The sequence below is a fragment of the Dendrobates tinctorius genome, unplaced genomic scaffold (genome assembly GCF_039654945.1).
Source record: "Dendrobates tinctorius isolate UK_male_01 unplaced genomic scaffold, ASM3965494v1 ptg000081l, whole genome shotgun sequence".
NCBI lineage: Eukaryota > Metazoa > Chordata > Amphibia > Anura > Dendrobatidae > Dendrobates > Dendrobates tinctorius.
In genome coordinates, this window is record NW_027361749.1 from 11,806,624 (window position 1) to 11,832,040 (window position 25,417).

The 25,417-nt window shown below is 44.4% G+C and overlaps 1 protein-coding gene across 17 annotated transcripts in view; it reads left to right on the forward strand.

Moving 5' to 3' along the window:
- DTNA (dystrobrevin alpha) overlaps nucleotides 1-25,417 on the forward strand; it is a 377,884-nt gene that overhangs the window by 260,738 nt on the left and 91,729 nt on the right. For 13 of the 17 annotated variants that reach the window (XM_073583762.1, XM_073583761.1, XM_073583757.1 and 10 more), the window contains 4 exons: nucleotides 4,045-4,211; nucleotides 4,927-5,051; nucleotides 16,366-16,446; nucleotides 17,888-17,977. In XM_073583762.1, coding sequence (XP_073439863.1) covers nucleotides 4,045-4,211; nucleotides 4,927-5,051; nucleotides 16,366-16,446; nucleotides 17,888-17,977 — 463 coding nt within the window. The remainder of the gene's footprint in view (nucleotides 1-4,044; nucleotides 4,212-4,926; nucleotides 5,052-16,365; nucleotides 16,447-17,887; nucleotides 17,978-25,417) is intronic. The other 4 variants (XM_073583766.1, XM_073583769.1, XM_073583768.1 and 1 more) reach the window with 1 other exon arrangement.

The following is a 25,417-nucleotide window of genomic DNA, read 5'->3' on the forward strand; positions in this document are numbered from 1 at the left end:
ATCAGATGTTGCATGCTGATAGGTATCGGGAGACGAGGTCACAGATGTATGAAGGACACAGGTCGTGGATGGCTTTGTATGCCATGGTTAGGGTTTGAACTAGAGTCTCTGGATATTGGGGAGCCAGTGAAGGGATTGACAGAGAGGATAGGCTGGGGAATAGCGGGGATAGATGGTGGATTAGTCGGGCAGCAGAGTTTAAGATAGATTGGAGGGGCGCGAAAGTGTTAAGGTCCCGTTACATTTAGCGATGCACCAGCGATCCCGACAACGATACGACCCGGTCAGGATCGCTGGTGCATCTCTAAATGGTCCCTAGTGATCTGCCAAACAGGCAGATCTCACCAGCGATGCAGCAGCGGTCATTACTTACCTGTCAGACGGCAGCTCTGGTGACGACTTCCTCCCGCGTCCATGGAGTCGCTCGTCGGCGCCAGCAGGAAGCCGACATCGAGAAATGGACCAGGACGATCTTGCGCGATCAGCGATATCCAGCGGGGAGCCGGGTCGGAGGTAAGTGTCACATGTAGTGATATCGCTGTCACAAAATCGGTGACGCTTTAGCGATATCGCTAGTGATCTCTCTATGTGTGAAGGGGGCTTTAGAGTGGAGGCCACACAGCAGGAGGTTGCAGTAGTCAAGACGGGAGACTATGGGGGCTGTGTGTGTTTGGAGACAGAGGATTGTATGTTGAGGAACAGTTCTGAGGAGGAGGTGAGATGGAGGGAGAGAGAGACAGTTCCTTACTAGGTGTAGGGATTAGGGGGGTTAGCAGAAAGTGAAGGATTTTAGGGATCAGAGTGAAGACAAACAGAAACATTGTTTACAGTGACCAAGTATCCAGTTAGCTTCAGTTCGCTTCTGGTTAAATTCTTCCATAATTCCACACACTCCTAGGATGCACTCTGCAGACTGATGTCTTGCAGATGTATGGTTTGCAATATATTTGTTACAAAGTGCATTAAGGTGTGAAGCAGAGAGGAGTGGTCTGTGCTCATCTTGATCACATAATTAAGAGTGGACCAGATGCATTTGATCAAGCTAAAGTAAACAAGGTTATAAATAACATTGGGGTAAAGCAGGGGTTAGTTGAAAGACATGCCAATTGAATGCCAGCAGCAGAAGTAAAAACAAGTCTATGTGGAAAGCTGGATAACGTACCAAATTGTTTGCAAGAGGCTGAAATATGGGAAAGTCAATGTGGAAAATCTGGGTAATGCACCTGTAGGAAGAATAGAGAAATGGACATGTTGATTAGAGTGCGATGGTGGCAGATGGCAGGTTACAGTCTGTATACATCATATTAAATTCTGGATTAATTCTTCCATAACTCCACACTTCTATGATGCACTTATATGATTATATGATGCACTCTGCAGACTCACTTCAGAGTGCAGTGATATGTCACTTTTATTGTGATCAATATGTTTTATTAAACATATTTTAAAAGATATATAAGTGAATCAAAAGCAATAAAATCTTAGTATAGTGATAAAGTGAAAACATATTGGCCATGTAGGGCCTTTTTTTAGAATTTGGAAAACATGTGAAGTCTTATATAGCGTAAACAAGATAACCGTAACAAATTATGTTGTGAAGGAATCACACCTATTAGGGTCCTTCACTTGACACTTAAGGTTTTCAAAGAAGAAAAATTAAAAAGAGGAAAGGGAGAAGAAAGACGGAGGTGAAATGTGAGGGAACATAGATGGAAAGAATATCAGGTCAAAAGTAGGATTTCAAAGCACTGATCCGGTCTATTCAAGGACCCAGCCAACATCACCTTTATTATTTACCAAGCATAACTGTGCATCTTTTGCCTCAGCTATGCCTGGAATTACTGTTCAGTCTCATTCACTAGTGGGACCGATAGCACAGAGCTGCAGTACAAGACATAGCACCTATGAAGTGTACAGCGCTGTATATGATAAACCATGAAAGGGACACAAATGTCAGAAGTCAGACCTCTACTGTTCGGGAATCGTAGGGAAAATAAGTATTTGATACACTACCGATTTTGCAAGTTTTCCCACCTACAAAGAATGGAGAGGGCTTTAATTTTTATCGAAAGTACACTTCCACCATGAGAGACAGAATTTAAAAATAAAAACCAGAAAATCGCATTGTATGATTTTTACATGGAGAGCCCAACGCACAGGCTCTCCATGCATGTGCTGTGACAGTGACACAGCTGCGACACATGCAGCTGCGGCGCCGATCAGCTGTTCAGCCGGCACGATCCAGGAAGCCAGGTTCCCTCTGCAGCTTATTCGGTGTGCGCTATAGCTTGCCGAACAAATTCGCTCAACTCTAGTATTCAGTGCAGGGTAGGAGGGCTTCTTATAGAAAATCTAACAGGTCTGTGAGAGCCAGAATTCTTGCTGGTTGGTAGGTGATCAAATGCTTATTTCATGCAAAAATACAATTTAATTATGTAAAAATCATACAATGTGATTTTCTGACTTTTATTTTTAGATTCTGTCTCTCACAGTTGAAGTGTACGTACGACAAAAATTACTGACCTCTCTATTTTTTGTAGGAAGGAAAACTTGCAAAATCGTCAGTTAGACAGGTTAATAATACGGATTTTAATGAATGCCAATTCCCAACAATCAGCCTCTATAAAAATAACGGCGATCGCCTGATGCACAAGAAAAAAATGCTCATTCTTAGGGTGATCAGATCTTTTATGCTGGTATAAAAATATCAACCGTACATCACCTATATAAGCCAAAGATCTGCTTCCAATAGCATTCTGGTGAATGTGGATAGTTTGATCATGTCAACGTTCAGTTTGCTCCTATGTGTATTCAGCAGCCTGTGTAAACAGGCGAGTAAATCGGTGCCGATCAACTTAGTTGACTGGTTCATGTTAAAGTGCATTGACGGGTTAAAGCCAAGTTGTCTAAATGCACCATCAGAGATTTCCTGTCTCTGGGTCTAAAGACTGGAGCTTTAGTGATGCCATTCACCAATTGACAGTAACGTGAATCGGAGGTTATGTGATATCGGCTGTCAGCTTGTAGAGGAAGTTGCTAAATGGCATAATCTAAAAAGATGAAAAAAGTAAAGCATATTTTGGAGGATCACAGGGTGTGTTGGGTGAAGACATTTGGCCTCATTTATCAAACGTGCCTAAGAGAGAAACTTTTTGCAGCCCATAGTGACTAATCAGAGCTCAGCTATTGCTTTTGAACAGCTCTGGTAAAATAAAAGCTGCATGTTGATTGGTTGCTACGGGCATCAAAGACAGTTCTTCTTTTAGACAGTTTTGCTAAATCTTCCCCTTAATTCCTCATTTGTCAGATTGGCTTATAGAAGCTACAAACAGTTTTGCCAAATCTATCCCAATAACCTTACAGTACATAATATAGTTATGTAAAGATAGAATATGCATTTGGTGACCGGAACTCCTTAACGTGAGCCTGGCAGAAACTTTCACCATTCAACCCCCAGCCATTAATATGATTGTGTGGACCTTTAATATATAAGCCAATGGGGATCCAACAGCGAGAAATCGCATTTTGAAGTTGTGTCTGGAAATGCACTAGGGTGTGACGATGCACTTCTGGTTTTTCAGCCTCACCTGGTAGCCCCCTTCCCTGGCTGATTGACAGGTCGTTTGCTTTGGTACCCGGCCCCAACCTGTCAATCAGCTAGAGGAGGGTGCTCTTAAGTAAGAAATGTACTGTGAGGCTGAGAATCTAGAAGTGCATCGTCACGCCCTAGTGCACTTCCAGACACAATGTGATTTCTCGCTGCTAAATCAGCACTCTGGGGTCATAAAGGGATCGACTTAAAGGGCTACAAAATCATATTAATGGGGAAAGTTTCTGACAGACTTCCTTTAAGAAACAATTGGGACGCTCCTTTCCGTAAAGTAGGATATTCCATTTCACCGCTGAAATAAAGAAGTGACTGTCATTTCCTTATGTGACGGGTGTAAAGTCTGTAATATAAATGGGCAAGAAGAGAGGTCTGACCAGATAATAACCAGTCACTGTTATGTTTTAATTGTAAAAAATCTTATTTGTCTGTCCCAGTCTTCCACCCTGTCGAGTGTTCCTATTGCCACAGTGAGAGTATGATGGGTTTCCGCTATCGCTGCCAGCAGTGTCACAATTACCAGCTCTGTCAGGACTGCTTCTGGAGGGGACATGCCAGCGGTTCCCATAGCAACCAACACCAAATGAAAGAGTATACGTCATGGGTAAGAGAAGGTTCACTGAGCTCAGCAGCTGCACCATACAGAGGCGCACACAAGAATGGACTAACCCAGAGCAAGGCAGGGCCGGCAATGAATGTAGTGAGAGAGGGCGAGAATTACTGTGTTTATGACTCTGCAAGACATTGGTTTATGAATGGCGCACGTGTAAGTATCTAGCTTGGTGCGGGAGGTGTTGTGGACTATGTGCTGGTACTACTCACCGGATAGTATCAGGTATTGTCATTCATCCTCTTATTACAGATCTGTGGCGTCAAAGTTGTAGAATAGACCGGTTGTATGTCTTTGTATGCAATATGACAGTAGAAGTGTGTGAGATGGGTAGAAATAGAAGTCTAAAATTATGGATGTAACTTGTAAGACCCGGTGCTGCTATGCAGGAAACATCCATCCAGCATCTGTTTTAGTCACTGGCTTTTCCATTGGAAATGAGGACAAGGGTTAAAAAAGATGTATAGGCGCCAACATAGAAAATGGGCAAAATGGTGACCGCTTGATGGCAGATTTGGGTCTGGTAAAACACTGCCATGTGCTAGTTTGTAACCATGTAAGTCAATGAACACAATCAAGTTTACCAAGTCGTGAAGAAATTTATAACACTAGTCATAGTTCACTGATCTGTGGAAAAAGACTGGATAAAATGTAGCTTCTAATTACAGAAAATGATATACATTCATTAGATGTGTTTTGCTGTTGACAGAAATCCCCTGCCAAGAAGCTCACTAATGCACTAAGCAAGTCTTTAAGCTGTGCTTCCAGCCGTGAGCCTCTGCACCCCATGTTTCCTGATCAGCCTGAAAAACCTTTAAACCTGGCTCATATTGTGTGAGTATCTAACTTATTGGCCATATACGGCAGCCGTCGCCCCTGTATGCCAGCTCCGCTTTTAGAGGTGTCCTCTGGCACCACAGATCTATAGGTTGCTGGGAATTGTTTGTTAGCCTTGGGTATAAAAGCAAATGCAAATCCTTTGTGTCCCATATCTTTTATGAAGCTGAGCAACATGCTCAAGGTCGACATTCTGAGTGAATAACATGTTTTTTACTTGGTGACCGTAACCATGGGACTGAGGGAATATAGTGAAAACCTCTAATGTACAACGTGTAATACACTTGTTATTGGTGACCTCAATATATCTCGTCAAATGAATAGATTTACATATCCCACTCAATGCCGTATACTTTTTTATCACAAAGAAAGTTATTACATTTGTACCCACCATCAGTAAAGAGCTATAGCTAAAAACTTTGCCCTTATAAAAATCCCAAACTATACATACCGTACATAGAAAACAATTTTGCCTGCTGGGAATATGCTGGGACAAAACCTCTTTAATCTTTTCACGCCTTGGCTATTTCTTGCAATTTTGTTTTAATTTTTTTTTCCCCCCTTCTTCCCAGAGCCATAACTTGTTCATATTTCCATCAATATAGCCATATGAGTGCTTATTTTTTTGCTAAACGAGTTGTACTTTTGAATGGCACCATTGATTTTACCATATAGTGTACCCGAAAGAAAAAAAATTCAAAGTACGGTGAAATTGCAAATAAAGTGCAATTCCACAAGTTTTTTTTTATTATTATTGAATTTACCATGCTCAATGTATAGTAAAATTGACTTGGCAATATGATTCCCCAGGTTAGTATGAGTACGCTGATACTAAACATGTTTTCTGTTTAATTAAGGGGAAAAAATAAATTCCAAAATTTGCGTGAAAAAAGTTTGCGTTTATCACCATTTCCGAGACCCATAACAATTCTATTATTCGGGATCTGGGGCTATGAAAGGACTTATTTTTGAGCCCTGAGCTTACATTTTGATTGATACTATTTTGGGGTAGATACATTGTTTTCATCTCCCCGTATCGCTTCTTATTGCAGTGTTGCGGTGGCCAAAAAAACGTAATTCTGGCGTTATGATTTTTTTTTTCTTGTTTCGCTGTTTACCGATCAGATTAATTTATTTTAATTTTGATAGATCGGACATTTCTGAACACTACAATACAAAATGTGTATGTTTTTGTTTTATTTTCAGTGGGACAAAAGGGGGTAATTTGGACTTTTGTGGGGGGTTTTTTTAATATTTGAAAAAACTTTTTTCTCTTTTTATTGACTTTAGTAGCCTAACAATAGGCTAATATCCATTTAAAGATGAAAATTCTATTATTGCCTTAACTAAAAGGAAACCGTTAATGCTGGTTACAAACAAGCATCAAAAATTAGTAGCATCCATTAGAAAAAATTCAATATCCTATCGAAGATGCCTTATAAATACACAGGGATTTAAACAAGTGGGGAGGGAAGTGGAAAGAAAACCTGAATACTTTCCCTTGCACTTTTTTCGTAATGATACCACCACCTTGCCGTGGAGATTGACACCCTAATGATGCATGCAAGTTGTGGTGCCCCCGCTCATCATCGTCTTGTCCTGGATGGCCCTAGAGACCCCTTACAAGTGGGGAAATATAAACAACCAAATGAAACAATATATAAAGTGACAGTGCAAAGGGTGAGAATATTGGCAGCACCACAATATAACCTACCATAAATGAAAAAAGATTCCAAAGAGTCCAATTAGAAATACAAACATGTGTAGGAGACTTGAAGCTGCGATCATCCGATCGGTGGGCTACACACAGCAGGGCTTCAGCTCTGCTATGTGTAGCAGAAATCACAATCTCCTATTTTATTCCTTCTGCTCCCTTGAGTATTCAGTTTTTGTTTTTTAAACCTGCCATACAGTTCCAGTTATTTGGGCGTTTTAATTTAGTGCGCCCCTTATGCTAATTTTTATGGTCTTTAGATGGGGGTGTTGCTTGCACAATTCTCTTGGGGTGCAAGGTGGAAATCTTTAGTCTTGTCTGAGTAATTAACCCTCTTGATAAAGACCATTAAAATTTGCGTATTGGGTGCGGTAAAAAAACAAAAATGGCCCATATCTCTGGAACTGCGTGATGGATTTAAAACAAACAAACGCATTACTCAGGGGAGCAGTGACCATAAAATGCCAGTGCAAACTGGCCTCTTTTGATCCGATGATGGGTCTTCTTTCAGTCTATGAGAATTGTGTAAACTGTTACCAGGGTTAGGATAATGTGACCTTAATTCCCTTTAAGACAGTCAAAAAATAACTTTCTATATTGTATAATGTAGGCTCAGATGGCCGGAGCTCTGTCTCTGCACTGTGTTTCTATCTTTTTATATACTGTATACATTTTATATGCCATTGTTCTTTATGTTTGTTTTTATTATTTCTGTACATTGCCATGGAGGTTAATCTACAAATATATCATCTCATTTTCCAGATTTGTTTTTTTATAAATATATGTACTCAATATTTAATTTGTGTCTATAACTCTGTACTTTCTTTTCTGCCGTCAAAAAGGGACACTTGGTGAGTATTGTGACCTGCGACCATTCTAGCTGGAGATCACTGCCATGCTCATCGTTAGTCTATAGATCGTGCATTGTGTTCAGCATCCATTGACATTTACGGTACTTTCCTTCCTTCTCCTGCACACAGTTTCATATACACTCATTCATTCTTCTTCCGTTTTTTCATCTATGCTTGACCCCTTAGTTGTACAAAATGTAATAGTACGTTGTGAAAATATCCCACGCACAGGATTTTTTTAATTTTTTTTTTACAAATTATATGCAGGAAATGGCTTATTTCTTCTGATGTCAGTTTTATTACGTACCGTAAGATGTGTGCACATGTTGAATATTTGCATCAGATTTTTCTGCAGCCAAATCCAAAGTGTTGGCAGGAAAACGTTTGCAGAAAATTCACGTGTTTTTACGTGCTTTATTGATACTTTTTTTTTTTTTTTTTTACATTTGAATGGGTGAATAGGCGAAAAGCATGGCAAATACACTGGAAGAACTGGAACGATGCGGATTTGAAAAAACGCTTTGATGCTTTAAATCTACAGGAAAAAATAAGGAGCATGTGCATGAGAATTCCGAAATCTCATTGTCACGGGGGCTTAGTTCAACTAAGGCTGAAAGACCCGGGGCCCCTGTGGTGTCCCTTTACTAGGTGAAACCCTGTCTGACCCTCAACCCAGGGTTTTTGCAGAAGGTGCAAATGCCTGAGCCTCCGACCTTTCCTTATCTCCTGCTCAGCCCTGCACTTAACCCTCCACCCTCCACCCAGTGAGAAGTCACCACCAAAGCTCCCACACAAATAATGACAGACAGGGAGAACTTAAACTGCACTGCGCCGCACACACACAGGAATAAACAGTAATGTGAACAGGGCACAACTAAACACAAATATGGGAAGGAGAAAGGATAACGACGGATCATACGACACCAGATATGAATCTCTCTCTCTTGAACACCTCCACTCCAGACCGGAACCACTTGGTATGAAACACAAGCTATAATCGGCGACGCCCATAGGCCAGCATGACTATTTAAAGACCGTGGGCGTGACTAACCATCCAACCTGGTCTCCAGCAGGATTAACCCCCGAGAGCCTGAAGATCAGGCCGGCGCCACTGAGGCTATAGTGGCTGGAGGTGGAACTACCTCTGCCTGCCGGATGCTGTGGTGTGAACAGCGTCCGACATGACAGTACCCCGTCTTCTACGAGGGACCCCAGGGCCCTCAAGACTCATAGGACCCGGCTTGTCCGGATGACGACGGTGAAAAGAACTGACCAGCCGATCCGCATGTATGTCTGAGGCTGGAACCCAAGACCTCTCCTCTGGACCATACCCCCGCCAGTGCACCAAATACTGAAGAGTACGGCGTACTACTCGAGAGTCCACTACCTTGGCGACCTCGAACTCTAACTCGCCATCCACCATGACTGGAGGTGGCATCGGCGTTGTGTCCACAGAGCCTACCACCTTTTTCAATAAAGCCCTGTGAAACACGTTGTGTATCTTGTACACTGCGGGAAGTTCCAACCGATAAGCCACTGGGTTAATGATGGCAGAAATCCTAAAAGGCCCAATAAACCTTGGACCCAGTTTTAAAGAAGGGATTTTGAGTTTTATGTTCTTCGTAGCTAACCACACCCATTCACCCACACACAGGTCCGGACCTGGCACGCGTCTACTGTCAGCCACCCGTTTGTACCTGGCACTCATGCTCAACAAACGCTGTTTCACCCGCCTCCAGACTGATGACAATTGGGCTCCTAGCTGATCCTCCTCCGGGACACCCCCGGAGTCACCCTGACGTAAGGTACAAAACTGAGGATGTTGACCGTACACACAAAAGAATGGAGACTCTCCTGATGACTCTTGGCGGTGATTATTTAATGCGAATTCGGCCAGAGGAAGGAAAGTAGACCACTCCTCCTGGTTGTCGGACACAAAGCATCGTAAATACTGTTCAAGATTTTGGTTCATGCGCTCAGTTTGTCCATTAGACTGTGGATGAAACGCCGATGAATGTGACAACTTGATCCCCAACCTTGAGCAAAAAGCTTTCCAAAACCTCGCCACAAATTGCGTACCCCTATCAGATACTATGTCAGACGGTACTCCGTGGAGTCTGACCACCTCCTTCACAAATACCTGAGCCAACGTCTTAGCATTGGGCAAAGAGGACAACGCCACAAAATGCGCCATCTTTGAAAAACGGTCAACCACCACCAGGATGACCGTGTTCCCTGCCGAGGCTGGCAAGTCAGTGATAAAATCCATGGAGATTTCTGTCCATGGCCTATTGGGTACCCCCAGAGGCTGTAGCGTGCCAGCAGGACGGGTTCGGGGTGACTTAGCCCTAGCGCACGTGATGCAAGCTGCCACGTACGAGACCACGTCCTGCCGGATTTTGGGCCACCAGAAACGACGCGATACCAGCTCTAAGGTGCCCTTCACCCCTGGGTGACCAGCCAGTACCGAATCGTGGTGTTCCTTCAACACCTTAGGCCGAAGATGCAGGGGTACAAATGATTTGTTGGCGGGAAGTCCTGGTGGTACCTCCTCTTGGGCCTCGGCAATCTCCGCCTCTACCTCAGTCGTGAGAGCCGAGACCACTACCCCTTTCTGGAGGATGGGTACCGGCTCTTCCCGAGGTTCTCCCCCCGGAAAACACCTAGACAAAGCATCCGCCTTGGTGTTTTTAGCCCCGGGACGGTACGTCACAAGAAAATTGAAACGAGTAAAAAAACAATGCCCAGCGAGCCTGCCTAGGAGACAGACGCTTGGCCGACTCCAGGTAGAGCAGATTCTTATGGTCGGTGATAACTGTGACCTGGTGAGCCGCCCCCTCCAAGAAGTGTCGCCATTCCTCAAAAGCCAGTTTGATGGCCAACAACTCCCTGTTGCCGATATCATAATTCCGTTCGGCCGGCGACAACTTCTTGGAGAAGTAGGCGCATGGATGCATCTCGCTCAAGGACGAGCCTTGAGACAGTACTGCCCCCACTCCCACCTCCGACGCATCAACCTCTACCACAAAAGGTTTAGACACGTCTGGTTGCACCAGAATGGGGGCTGAAGCAAAACTATTCTTCAGACGCTCAAATGCACGTATAGCCACCTCAGGCCAGTTCGCCAGATCGGCACCCTTTTTTGTCATGTCCGTGAGCGGTTTGGCGACAGTCGAAAAGTGTTTTATAAATTTCCTATAATAATTCGCAAACCCCAGGAACCGCTGGAGTGCTTTCAGACTCTCCGGCCTCTCCCATTGCAACACCGCTTGCACCTTAGCGGTGTCCATTTTAAAACCAGCTGCGGACACAATATATCCCAAAAAGGGCAACTCCTGGACAAAAAATAAACATTTTTCCAGCTTAGCATAGAGCTGGTTCTCCCGGAGCAACTGTAACACCTGCCTAACATGCTGCAAATGAGTGTCCCGATCGCTAGAATAAATGAGGATATCATCCAGGTATACAATCACAAATCTCCCCAGGACATGAGCAAAGACATCATTAATAAAATGTTGGAAAACGGCAGGCGCGGTGGTCAACCCAAACGGCATAACCAGACTCTCAAAATGACCCTCAGGAGTGTTAAACGCCGTCTTCCACTCATCCCCCTGACGGACCCTTATGAGGTTATACGCCCCCCTGAGGTCCAGCTTGGAAAACCATTTTGCCCCCGCTACCTGGTTGAACAAATCCGGGATCAACGGCATTGGGTAGGGATCACGGATAGTAATCTGGTTTAACTCTCGGAAATCCAGACACGGGCGTAACCCCCCATCTTTCTTCTTAATGAAGAAAAACCCCGCGGCTACAGGCGAGGACGAAGGCCGGATGTGACCTTTGCTCAGACTCTCCGCGATGTAGTCTTTCAGAGCTTGTCTCTCAGGACCAGAAATATTAAACATCCTGGCCTTAGGTAATTTGGCCCCGGGTTTTAGCCTAATAGCACAGTCATAGGCTCTATGTGGAGGCAGTTCTGAGCAACCCTTCTCAGAGAAAACATCCGCGAAATCCTGCAAAGCCTCCGGCAGGCTGGGCGTCACGGCGGACACACATGTGGCCAAGCAATTGTCTTGGCAGAAACCACTCCATTGTACTATGTCCTGAGTTTTCCAATCAATTACCGGGTTGTGCCTGGACAGCCATGGAAAACCCAGGACCATTTGTGCTGGGAGATTACGGAGGACCCTACATGTAACCGACTCAGAATGTAGGACCCCAATGTGGAGTTTCACCTCTGCCACAAACTCAGTAATCTCCCCTTGAGGGAGGGGAACAGCATTAATGGTCACCACCTGTATGGGCTGAGGAAGTTTTTCAATCTTAAACCCGGCGGTGTGTGCAAACTCCTCATCTATGAGATTGGTGGCGGAACCGCTATCCACAAACACTGATATAGGTAGCTCTCTGCCGGCGACAATAACCTTGGCAGGGAGCATACATTGAGATACCATCATGGAGGATATGCATACGCTCAGTTGGGTCTCCTCCATACCCTCTGAGCTTAACAGTTTTCCGCCGGTGTGACCCTCTTAGGTAGTACCGGGCAAACGTTAACATAATGACCACCTTTACCACAGTAGAAACATGCTCCGGACTTCCGGACTCCCGGAGCGCGAGGCCGAACCTGTGCCACGCCAGCAATCTGCATAGGTTCAGGGGACTCATCTACTTCAACCACACCTGCACCTCTGTTTTCCCCCAGAGGTAGCGTCTCCTGTGCCCCCTGACGAAAACGGCGATCAATACGTATCACCAAACTCATGGCAGACTCCAATGATGCCGGAGTCTCATACATCAGGAGGGCTTGTTTCACCCTCCCTGATACCCCATGAATAAACTGGCTCCGCAGTGCTGGGTCATTCCACTGTGTGTCTACAGCCCAGCGGCGAAATTCCGAACAATAGTCTTCTGCCAAGCGCTCCCCCTGGCGGAGGGCGTGGATTTTAGATTCCGCTAGAGCCAGTCGGTCAGGGTCATCGTAAATGAGCCCGAGGGCAGAAAAAACATTATCGACCGAATGAAATGTAGCAGAGTCAGGTGGTAAGGAAAATGCCCATGCTTGGGGGTCACCACTCAGTAATGACAACACCAGCCCTACTCGCTGGGCCTCATTACCTGAGGATATTGGCCGCATGCGGAAGTATAATTTGCAGGCCTCCCGAAATACGACAAATTTGCTGCGATCGCCTGAAAATCGTTCTGGCAGCGGAAACTTCGGCTCTGCACCGATACCTGCAGATGCCGTTTGCACCTTTGCTACTACCAGGCCCTGCTGCTGAACTGCCCCATTCAACTCGGAGACCTGTATGGACAGCGCTGCCAACTGGCGGGTTATGGAATCTAATGGATCCATGGACTCCTGAAAAAATGTGGGCCGATTATAATGTCACGGGGGCTTAGTTCAACTAAGGCTGAAAGAGTCGGGGCCCCTGTGGTGTCCCTTTACTAGGGGAAACCCTGTCTGACCCTCAACCCAGGGTTTTTGCTGAAGGTGCAAATGCCTGAGCCTCCGACCTTTCCTTATCTCCTGCTCAGCCCTGCACTTAACCCTCCACCCAGTGAGAAGTCACCACCAAAGCTCCCACACAAATAATGACAGACAGGGAGAACTTAAACTGCACTGCGCCGCACACACACAGGAATAAACAGTAATGTGAACAGGGCACAACTAAACACAAATATGGGAAGGAGAAAGGATAACGACGGATCATACGACACCAGATATGAATCTCTCTCTCTTGAACACCTCCACTCCAGACCGGAACCACTTGGTATGAAACACAAGCTATAATCGGCGACGCCCATAGGCCAGCATGACTATTTAAAGACCGTGGGCGTGACTAACCATCCAACCTGGTCTCCAGCAGGATTAACCCCCGAGAGCCTGAAGATCAGGCCGGCGCCACTGAGGCTATAGTGGCTGGAGGTGGAACTACCTCTGCCTGCCGGATGCTGTGGTGTGAACAGCGTCCGACATGACACTCATTCACTTTGCAGTAAAATGCTACATTTTGGCCGTGGCAAATACACAGCGTGTGAACAAGCCCATTGATTCAATTTGACATTTTTAGAGATTAATGATTACCTATAAAATTAACATTACATGTTGAAGATTATAATAAAATATTATTAATGGTGTTGTCTAATGAAAACATATTATCCCACCGCTGGTAACCGCACCAATTGGGAGATCGGCGCCATTTTCTCCCCATTACAAAATGCAGCGCCAGTTCAGAACCTGAATGCCGCAGCTCCATTTGTTTTCTATGGGCCTGATGCAAAAATGCCAGTGCAGCACTTGGCAGCCCCATATGTAAAGAATGGAAAAGTGGTTGAGCATGTGCACTCCCGCTCTATTCTAAAGAGATCCAATCAACTGGACCTCAGCAATCAATAATTTATTACGGGGTAACATATATGCCACCAGATTTGTAGTACCTCATCAGAGAACAGCATAATGATGGGGACCATGGTTCTAGCGCTTGGTCACTTACTTGGCTGCTTGGTGTCAGTTTTGATAAAACACTATTTTATTAATAGATTATCACTAAATACTGAACTTGCAGAATGATGACTTGTATCCATGAGTTCTCGGTCGCTTGCAGCTTAATTAATACCTGTGCACAGTGTAGAAAGAAAGCTGTCAATCATTGATGTGGGTGGTGTGACAGGGTCACTGGCACAGTATATGAGGATAGATATGTGGGACTGCGCGTAATGGCGTCAGTGATGTGAAACCAGAGTATTTTCCTCCAGCATACTATGTGTTGTGAGCGTTAAGTTAAAGTTGCAGACATGGGCTGGTTTTATGTGGATATCTATAGAATGGGTGGGAGGATGCCCACCTTATCTCCACCTGCAGAGTCGGCACAGCCGTGTGCTACCAGGACCTGTGTGATGTCAGTCATCTGATCAGTCACATGGTCTCGGTTTAAATAGCTGGACTTGAGAGGCAGTCGGTGTGTTGTTGTTATGATTAGGTCACCGAGGAGGATAACCGGGAAATAAGCTAGGCAATCAGAACACCAGAAAGGTTGGTAACTTAGCGGATTGCAGACCCCTACACCTAACAACACAACTAGAAGTAGCCGTGGGATGTACCTACGATGCCCTAGACGCCTCGGCACAGCCAAAGAGTTAACTAAGCCTAAAGCAAGAAAGGGGAAAGCTAAACTGCCCCGGAGCAGAACCCCAAAGTAATAGCCCCCAAACATATATTGCCGGTGAGACAAGATGAGGCACAAACACAGGCAGAAAATGGAGTAAGCAAATGATGGGGCCCAAACTGTCTAGATAGCACAGGACAGAAAAGATACTGTCTGCAATCATGCAAAAACCCTAAAAAAATCCAACACGTCTGATATGCAAAAATACTGAGACCACACAACCTCTCCCCCACTAGATCAGCATTCTGGTGTGAACTGGAAGCAAAATCAAAGACACTGCTGTAACAGGGGATTAGCAATACTGAACAGACTGACATAAGCTGTGACATATGGAGCGGGGTCCATCACCGTTCCCAGCAGGGAACAGTGCTGAACCCACAAAGCGAAGCAGAAAGCAGAGAGAGACAAAACTGGATGAAATGCAAAAAGATTCCAGCAAACAAATAACTTATCTGAACGATGCAGGACCAAGCAGGGGACAAGCAGATTTCAAGATGCACAGGAAGAAAAACAAATCACCAGCAGCAACTGAGGGAAGCTTGCTCACTTAAATCTTCCCAGTCTGTAAGACCTGACTTCCACTCATCGTCTTCAGGTGATGGACTTCTATCAACCCGACCAGCTCCACTACCCGCAGCCACCACCAGAGGGAGCCCAATCTCAGAAGTCAGGTTGAGTGTTCACAACAGTTGTAGTTTGGAGAGGAAAGACTCCAAACAGCAGCTCCAGGTGGAGCTGAAGACTCATGGTGGTCTGGACTTTGCTATACGTTATCTTTTTTTTTGTTTTCCCGTTATGCCGGAAAGGCTATGTTTACTTTGCTGAACCCTGCTTCGGTTTATACTGTTCCACAATAAACCAGCAGGTGATTTACCACAAGAAGCATTCGTGTGTCTACCATTGGAAAGCAGCTGAGTGAGTCAGACCCTCAGCAGTCAGAGAACTGGTAGGTCTGCAACAGATAAAACAGTGATTTTATCAAAACCACAAACGCAGCCTACTAAATGACACATCACTGGAATTGGGGTCTTTTTTTTTTCTTACATCATGTTGCTCTTAGATGGGGCAGCAAATATCTGATGAAAGCTTCCCTTTAAGAAAGTGTTAACATTTAGGATTGATTAAGTCTGTATGATTTCTTTTTTTTTCTTCTCATAAAAAAGAAAACAATTAAAAGGGTTTATAGTACCGTAATTAGTAACAGAGCGCTATGCAGACTTTCAAGTAGCTGACATCAGCTGTCCACGGCACAGTACTTGACCAATAGCAGCCGTAGTTGTATTGCATGAAGAACATTCGGATGCCAACCCTCTGACACAGCATGTAATGTGAAGAACTCGAGCAGCCTGTGACCATCACAGAGATCCGCGAGCACAGGAAAGCCGAAACTGGAGCTGCCTAATGTAATGTAATATGGCGGCAGCGCAGAGGAGTTTTACTTCCGTGGACTGGTTATTGTATCAAGTATTCTGTCTCTGCACGACTTCCATTGAAGAATGACACCATTAGGGAGTCGTACATTATATTCTGTGCAATGTTCGACAAGCTATGAATCTAAAGAGTTACTTTTCTTGTAGGCCTCCAAGACCAGTTACCAGCATGAACGACACGATATTTTCTCACTCCGTTCCCTCAGGAAGCTCCTTCACCAACAAAATGTAAGTATCAGTCATGTACACACATAAGCAATGTGCATTATATACCTGTAGTTGTACGGTGGATTAGTAATTGGATGCTCAGCTCACTTGTCACTTTGTTTGCGGCGTCTAAGTCTTAGGCTTCTTTTACATTTACCGTCTTTTTGCTGGCCATATTTGCAGCCCCAATAGATTTCTATGGGGCCGCAAAATCGGCCCGCAAAAATTCCACGGTGCGCCGTGTGCTGTATGGCCATGAGGGCCGTATTTGCGGCTGTGAAAAAAGATGAAATCTGCTCAATCTTTTTCACGGCTTACAGACACGGCCCCCATTATGGGGCCGCAAAAACAACGGAAGTTTGTTTTTGCGGTGCACTGTCACATCAGGTTTTGCGGAACACTGTTTTTTTTCCAATACTTTTTCCATAGTATTGGAAACCTTAAAAACGACGATCCACAAGTTTTTGCGGCAGACCGTGAAAATTGCAGCGATACGGCCCGCGAAAATGGCCTGGAATAATGGGCCGCAAAAAACCTGGTAAGTGTAAAAGAAGCCTTTTCTATATAACTATGGTACAAATCTTACAGTACTGTATGGATAGATCTGTCTATTTCTTGCGCGTGGAAAGGGAATATAATGCAGACAAGAACTGCGGGCCCAACTCATCACAGCTTTTTCAACAGAAATCTGGCATAAAAAGATTTGAAAAGTCACTTTTGGGCAACATGAGGTTGTGCAAAAATGTTGTGACTTTTGGCATTTTCATGCCATTTCCACCCAGCGCCTGCCAAAGTGAGCAGTGCAGGGGTGAGAAGACCCCCACTTGTCAAATTTACGATGAGCAGCAGCGTTCCTGATGCTACAAATCTTACTCCAGTCCCATGTGCCTCTTAGTAAATCAAGTGCCCCACACTCCATTTTGCCTCTCATCAAGACCAGTGCGGGGGCCTCAATGTTTAAAGAAGTTGTGCAGTTTTAGCCTACAAGTCTGCGTCACTTTATGACTGCGGATTTGTAAATCCTCACATTGTGAGTATTTTCTGGTAACGAGTGGTCATGTGACTGCAAGTATGCGGTTTGCACAATTTCAGCCACATTCCAACTAGACTTTATACACTTGCATTGAGCAAGGCCATATACAATCTAGTTGGCACGTGACTCCATGTATGCAAATCGCATACTTGTGGTCGTGCCCCCTCCTCTCCCGGCACCAGGGAACCCTCAAGACAACCCCTTTAACCTAATGCCAAAGCTATGAATGCAAACTATGCTGCAATACATTAGTGCGTGCTGCATGCTTTGGCTTCTGTTTTGAGACCATCGGGCTCTTACTGCATTTTCAGCTTGTATTCTGGGTATTTTATGAAGATGCGGTAGTAGAAGATGATCTTTGGATCCACAATAGTACTTGTGACATTTTCTTGTAACATAACCATGGACTCCACTGTTTAACTCATTCAGGTTACCAGACAATGTAAGTGTAACTAGTGGCATCACTGACGAGCATTCTCTGATACAGATGTATGTGTGTCAGCTGCAGAACATCCCACGGTCAGTATGAGAGAACTAAACCACTAACCGCCTTAGTTCAGTAGGCCGTACACTAAACCATTAGCATCTGGAACTGGTTAGATGCGTCTAGATAGGCCATGATGGCAGCTTCGTAACGTTACCATAGACTGCATGTCGTATTTTTTATAGTGACATTATTTGATGTCACCGGTGACTCCTCTGAAAGCAAACAGTTGGTGAGTGTTGCGTCAGATTGAATATTTTCACGGTTGGACTTCGTATTTCTTTATAGCACAAGTAAAGATGAGTTTGAGTTCAATAATTATTCATCATTTGTAATCAATGGCAAACCTGTATACAGGATACACATTTTATTCTGTATTTGTTCTTTACAGTAATGTATTAAAGGGAATCTATCATTAGGTTTCTGCTTCATCTTCTGGGAGTAGCATGATGTAGGGACAGAGACCTTGATTCCAGCAATGTTTCACTTACTGGGCTGCTTGCTGCAGTCTTGAAAAAACACTATCTGCTGCAGATCTCGCAGTTCTCTGAATGATGAGGTCTGTATATTCCCACCCACACCACGGATTGAATACTTTGTGTACACTGTGCATAGGCAGAAATTTGCCGATCAGTGCTGGGTACAGGGTTATACAGAGCTCATGTAGATTGTCGATTACATGGCAGCAGGTTTAATGGTACTATAATGATAATTTCCTGCTGATAAAACAGCTACTTTTATCAAAACTGCAGCAAGCAGCCCAGTAAGTGACACATCACTGAAATCAGGGTCTCTGGCTGTATATTATGCTGCTCTCAAATAAGGTGAAATACCTTGGTGACAGATTCCCTTTATGATTATTTTGGATATGCAATGTGATTAAGATTTAGTAGGATAAAAGGAACCTAAAAGCTGCCACGCACTGAAGTACGACATCGCTTTTTAAAAACCGAATGTCGCCACTTCCATCACGTATACTAAAAATGAGCCTCATAAATCCTGAAACAGATGTATGCAAGTTGGGGAAAATGTCTTTGTCCTATAAGGCGTGATTTGCTCTATACCAGCAGATCTGAAGGAATAATTGGCCAGAGACTAAAAGAGATCTGTTGGAAAACTGCCTCCTCTTTCTGCTTGATGTGACATCTGTATTACCAGGCAATAATATAAGTAGCTAAAGTAGATAAAAAAAGAAAGTGGTTAGTAAATGCAGACAGCATGTTTGCCATGGTATTCTGATTTATCCATTGTTTAATTGATCTTACCTGGTATCTGACATTGACTGGAAGAAGCCTGTATTGGATTATAGTATCAAATATTAAAGAGTAACCGTCAGGTTAATTTATTCATAAATCAATACTACATGTGAAAATAAGAACCTATGTAATATATCTTATTAGAATAAGATATCTATGTAATGTAGCTTATTAGAACCCTGAACTGATCATTCAATCTCAAAATTCTGAATTCATGGGGAAAAAAAATCTCTCTTCTGTAAAACAGATTTTCCCATTACTGAGCTAGGAGATGACAGTTGGTGCTCATGAACTTCTATGGAGAACTGTAACTTGCTTCAGGAGAACTTGCAGCAGAATTCCAATGTCTGCTTCCAGCTCCTCCCTCCATAGAATATTAAAAGAACCAAATGTCGTGTCTTATTTCCGTAATGGTGAGATTTGTCTTCACTGAATATAGATTTTGCAGATTTTACCTGGGAATTGAGAAAGAAAGATCAATTCAAGTAGAGAACAAAGCAACATTCTCTTAAAATATCTTACAGTTTCCTATTTTCATGTGCACTATTGACTTCTGAAAATAAATAAAACTGTTAAGGCCCTGTCACACTAAGCGATTTTGTGACACATCAGCGATCTCTCCAGCGAGATCGCTGTGTGTGACGGGGATCAGCGACCGGCCCCCCTGCCGGTTATTGCTGATCGTGCTTGAGCGGCCTGGGTCATTTTTTCGATCGCTGGTCTCCCGCTGGCCAGCGCGCATCGCTGCGTGTGGCAGCGAGAGATCAGCGACGCTGGTTGCTAATGTAAACGGCGGGTATCCAGGAGCCGCGGCTCCTGGATACCCGCTGTTTACCTTAGAAACCGGCGTACACGCTGGTTTCCAAGGTAAACGTCTGGTATCCAGGAGTCGCGCGGCTCCTGGATACCCGACGTTTACATTAGCAACCAACGTCTATGTGACAGCTCACCAGCGATCAGCCTAACCGATGTCCCAGCGATCCCATCATGTCCGATCGTTGGTGGGATCGCTGGGACATCGTTTAGTGTGAAGGGGCCTTTGCTCTTTAAATACTCCAGGTGCAACTGTAACCTCTGCACCGCCTGAAGGTGTGTTCCTTTGCACCGCCTGAAGGTGTGTTCCTTTGCACCGCCTGTAGGGTGTGTTCCTTTGCACCGCCTGTAGGGTGCGTTCCTTTGCACCGCCTGTAGGGCGTGTTCCTTTGCACCGCCTGTAGGGCGTGTACTGTTGCACCGCCTGTAGCTGTGTTCCTGCCTACTCTCATTAGTACTACACGCCCATTAGAGCTTATGTTTGTCCTTTAATGCAGACATCTGGATAATGTGTTTTATGTGCACTTTGCATGTGTTTTTTAGTTCATTCTAGCTAGGGTGATAAACATAAATGCTGTTTAGCTAGATATTTGGATTTGTCATGAAGTTTATGACTAGCATTGTTAGGCTTTTGTTCACACGTCCAGTTGTCATCCATTTTAAAGGAAATCTTTCAACAGGTTCTTGCTTTTTAATCTGACAGCAGCTTGATATAGGGCAAGTGAGCCTAATTCCAATGATGTATCACTTAGTTTACTGGGTGCAGCAGTTGTGACACAATCAGAGCTCTTAGATGCAGTAGAATGTATCAGAGCTGAGAAATCGAACCACGCCCACAACCAGGTCCTCTATGTACAATGTATACTGACAGTGAGCTGCTTATCACAGAAGTGGGCAGGGTCAGACCAGGGCTCACACACTGCTGTAGTCCAACAGTGATTATCTCCTAGTGATAAAACCTTGATTGTATGTAATCAGCAGCGCCCAGTCAAAAAAGGGACATATGGCTGAATTCAGTGCCTCATACAATCCTCACATTACATAGCACGGGATCCTGTATAAGAAAAAATACATTAAAATTGGGTCAAAAACGGATGCACGCTTTGATTTCTGTTTTGCACATGGTATTGTTTTCTATTTATAATCGACTCATTTTTTTCTGGAGGTTTCTCTGCCCACCTCTAGTGTTCTGGGCATGTGCAGTGCTAAAAAACAGATCAGTTAATGGATGACATAACAGACAACCATCCGCTATAATCCGTTTCCTATAGACTTTAATGGAAAATGGATCAAGTGATTAGTCATTTCTTTGGTCAGGATCAAATCTAAGGACAAGATCTGCTTGGGGTTTTTATGTTTTCTCTGTGTTTGATTAGGTTTCCTACCTTTTCTCTGGTTTGCTCCCACACTTCATAGACATATTGATAATGGATTTACATTGTGAATTCAAATGGTGACAGTGAGAGATGTAAAGCAGGTCAACATAAGAGCAAAATGATCTGGGCAAATCGGATGTGCTGTGTTCTGGATAGTTTCATTTAATACCCCAAAGGTTTGATTACTATGCAAATGTTAAAGTCATCATTATCTTCCCTCTTCCAATCAATAGTCGCCTTTCTGCTCCCAGTCGGTCTTTGTTGACATGACTGAAGTCATGACATCACAGCAGCAGCACATTCACTGCAGCCAATCACTTGACTCAGTGGTCATGCAGAGGTAAACATCATGACACTTGAGACCAGTGATTGGCTGCAGCAGTCACATGCTGTAGTTGTGACATCTCCCCTGCTGCGTTGTGAAAAAAGACTGGCCGGGGGAGTGGTGAAGAGCGGCCGCTGTAGTAGCTGGGGGTAAGTTATGATGATCATGTTCTTTTCATTTGGGTCCTGCCATTCGGCCTTCGGAGTATTCTGTTTTGGGGAAAAAAACCTTTTCAAGTTGGGGTAGAGAGTAATACTAATATTATTAAAAAACAATGGCGGTAGATATGAAAACTTTTATATTTACTGCGTATTGTGAGCGATATGGATTTTCTACACTTTGTGACACCTTTCTAGTCCACTACAGATTCATTGGTTCTGTGATTGTCCTCTGGTGTTTAGTAGGCCTCAGCAGTCTTGGTTACTGATTGGACTGGTCACATGACTAATACGGCATGTGATTTGCATCTTAAAGGGGTTATCCACTTTCAAGAAAGTGGACCCCAAAGTGTGTAAAATACCTAAAATAACAAACTCTGAGTAGTGTCTGCCAGCACCTCCACATGGTTCCCCTCCTCCCACCATGCGGGGATGCCGACTTACTCACCTCCCAGGACGCAGCAGCTTCCTCACGCAGGTAGGTCCACTTCCTCCCTTGTGCATACCGCACAGTGCTCCGACAGCGTGCCTACTGTGCGCTCCCAGGTTCTTAAAGGGGCAACACATACACATGTTAAAATGCTAACAGCTGAGAGGCATTTAGTTAATGTGTGCACATGCAAGGTGTCTCCCAGCCAATAGCTGGTAGGTGTCTTGTGTAAAAGGCACCCTCCTCAATTGGGAGGTGCCTGAGCAAATCCTATAGTTTGAATTAGGTGGTTTGTAGTGTGCAACTGTATGTTGCCAGGTCCTCGTCCCTATTCTATTATTACTGTTCCTGTGTTCCCATAGTTTATTATAAAAGTTATTACCGTATTCCGTGTCCCATTAGTCCAGTATAGTTTTTTCGTGTTCCTGTCACCGCTGCGGTGGCATCCTGTTCCTGAAACTGCGTCTGCGGTATCTGTACCCAAACCCTGGTCCCGGTGCGGCCAGTCCAATGTCCGTTGTTCCTGGTCCTACTGCGGCCAGCTCTAGAACTGTTCCTGATATCTACAGGTGTGATCAAGAACCTATCTTCTACTGTATATTAAAGCTGTCCATACAGTCCGTGAATCTCTGGTTGTGTCTAGTCAGTGACCTCGGTCACCTCTCCCCTGTTCCCTGGGATTGGCAGCTGTAGTAAAGGCACCTGCCTAGGAGTGGTACCTGGCAGCTATCTGCAGCCCGTCTGTCTCCACCATCAGGAGCTCCTAGGCATGTCCGGCCCTATGGCACAGTGAGTCCACAAACCACTTGCGCCACCTGTGGGCATGAAACTCTGCAGGAGTGAAGACGTGTCACGGGTGCACGTCACCACCCTAGCCAGTCACTGAGCTCAGTGCTTGTACTGTGAGCTCAGCGTTGCATGAGTCCTCAGCTCGAGCCGCTGAACTCAGTGACTGCCTAGAGTAGTGACATGCACTGTTGACGAGACTTTTCTGCTACAGCCAAAATACCAAGACTGGAGTAGCTGCCTGGAGCTGGTGGTGGACCCAGGGAATACCTGCTGAGCTATTTTAAGTATTTAAAGGGAACCTGTCCGCAGGATTGTGCTCAGTAACCTACAGACAGTCAGGTCGGCGCCATTATACTAATTACAATGATACCTTGGTTGATGAAATCCGTCTTGTGGTTGTTGTGTAATCTTTATTTTCAGTTTTCAGTTAATGAGATTCTGGTGCTGTGGGGGGGTCTTTATGTGGTGCACTGCTTAAACATTCATCTGTTTGGCTTCTGACAGGTCACTGATCCCTCACTGACCTGTCCCCTATTTTAAATACTGCGCTTGCATAGTTAATATGCTCTTTACAAAAAAGCAATGTAACTCCTGCCATTTTAAGAACTTTTTTTTTTACAACAAAGTGTAAGGTAGCGCTGTCATTCAAGGTTGGGGACACTCGCTTGGCAGCCAAATAATCACGTCCGGCACGGGTTTTCCATAAAACAATAACATTCCATGCAGTTTATTCAGTCATCATAAACCCACAGCAGCAACATAAAGTTCTTATAAACAGCATAGCGTCCATGACAGAGCCTCACTCTGTTATCACTGTGGTCACACAGGCTACGCAATGTCCAGTGCTCAGGCTCTTCAGCCTCACAGATCTCACCCCGTCAGGGTTACCTCATGGCTGCTTCAGCTCACTGCAGACGTTCATTCCCTCCAGGGAACTATCAGACGCTTGCAGCCATTACTCACAGCCTTCACGTGCTGTCAGGCAGGAAGCCCCATCTCCCAGCAGGACCTTCCACAACGGACCAACCGGGTCCAAGCATTTACCCATGTGACCTACCCTGGCCACCTTATATGGTCCGTAGCCACGCCCACCGGGTCACATGGCCACGACCTCATCACAGGTCCTTCACACTCACATAGTCCTTCACTACCAGTGCCCTCAGACACACCCCTGGGTGGATTTGTAGGTAGCTGGTTCCACCCATCTCTCCAGCTACCTGAAGACTTCCTTAAGACATTGACATGGAACCTCAGCAGTATCACTGCTTATCAACACATACACAAGTCTTCATCTCAAGGCCACCCACCTTGAGATACATTATGATCATTCAGCATAATACTCCTATCAGGACACTGGAAATGCTTATACCCTTGTCCTGGGACACCCACACAGCGCCCCCTAGCGGACACAGTGGTCACTACACCACAAAAGCTATAATTCTAAATAGCATGAAAACAGCATATTAGCTGCCTGCCTGATGAACATGATTTTTTTTTCTAAACCATAATTCTATGCAGCATGTAAAATAGGGGGCAGGTCACCGAGGAATGTAAGCAGAGCACCACATGAAGACCCCCCCACAGATTTCATCAACCAAGGTATCATTTTAATCAGTATAACAGCGTCAGCCTGACACTGAGTAGGTTTCTGAGCACAATCCTGTAGATAGGTTCACTTTAACACAGTTTGGGGTCCAATTTATTACAAGTGGACAACTTCTTCAAAATGAACATTTTCAATATTTGAGCTTTTAAAAATTATTATTTTTCATAGATATACAGTACTACTCCTCTAATGGGAAACACTACAAGAATCAGTTGATCTATTTGGGGCATGCTCTTGGAATTCTACTGATCACCAAAATAATAGTACCCTGTAGCAGCTGCTACATGAAAAAAGTGTTAGGTGATACCCATGATTAGTTTTTGACGAATATGCGTTTTTAGGGCATTTTCCGCGTTTCGGTAAATACTTTCGTCAAGGTGACTACTTTAGTCTACCGAAACACGCATTGGTGTGGGCGCCACACTTACTATCAGGATCCTACACAAGTATATACCTATATGATTTTCTTTGAACCTAGTCAAATTACCGCTATTGCTATACATATTACGCTATGCACATTTAGCACTTTATTTATTAATTCAGCTTTATATTGAGGCCAAAGTAACCAAACCAGAATCCGAGTGTCTGACAGCTAAAAATCCCACTGCTTCCTGATTATTTCTCACATTGGCCTGACAGTGGATTTCCGATAAGAATCTCATGTCCGTGGTCGGCTCCATTACCTAATTCCTTTTGAACATCTTTTTATTACCTAGATATAA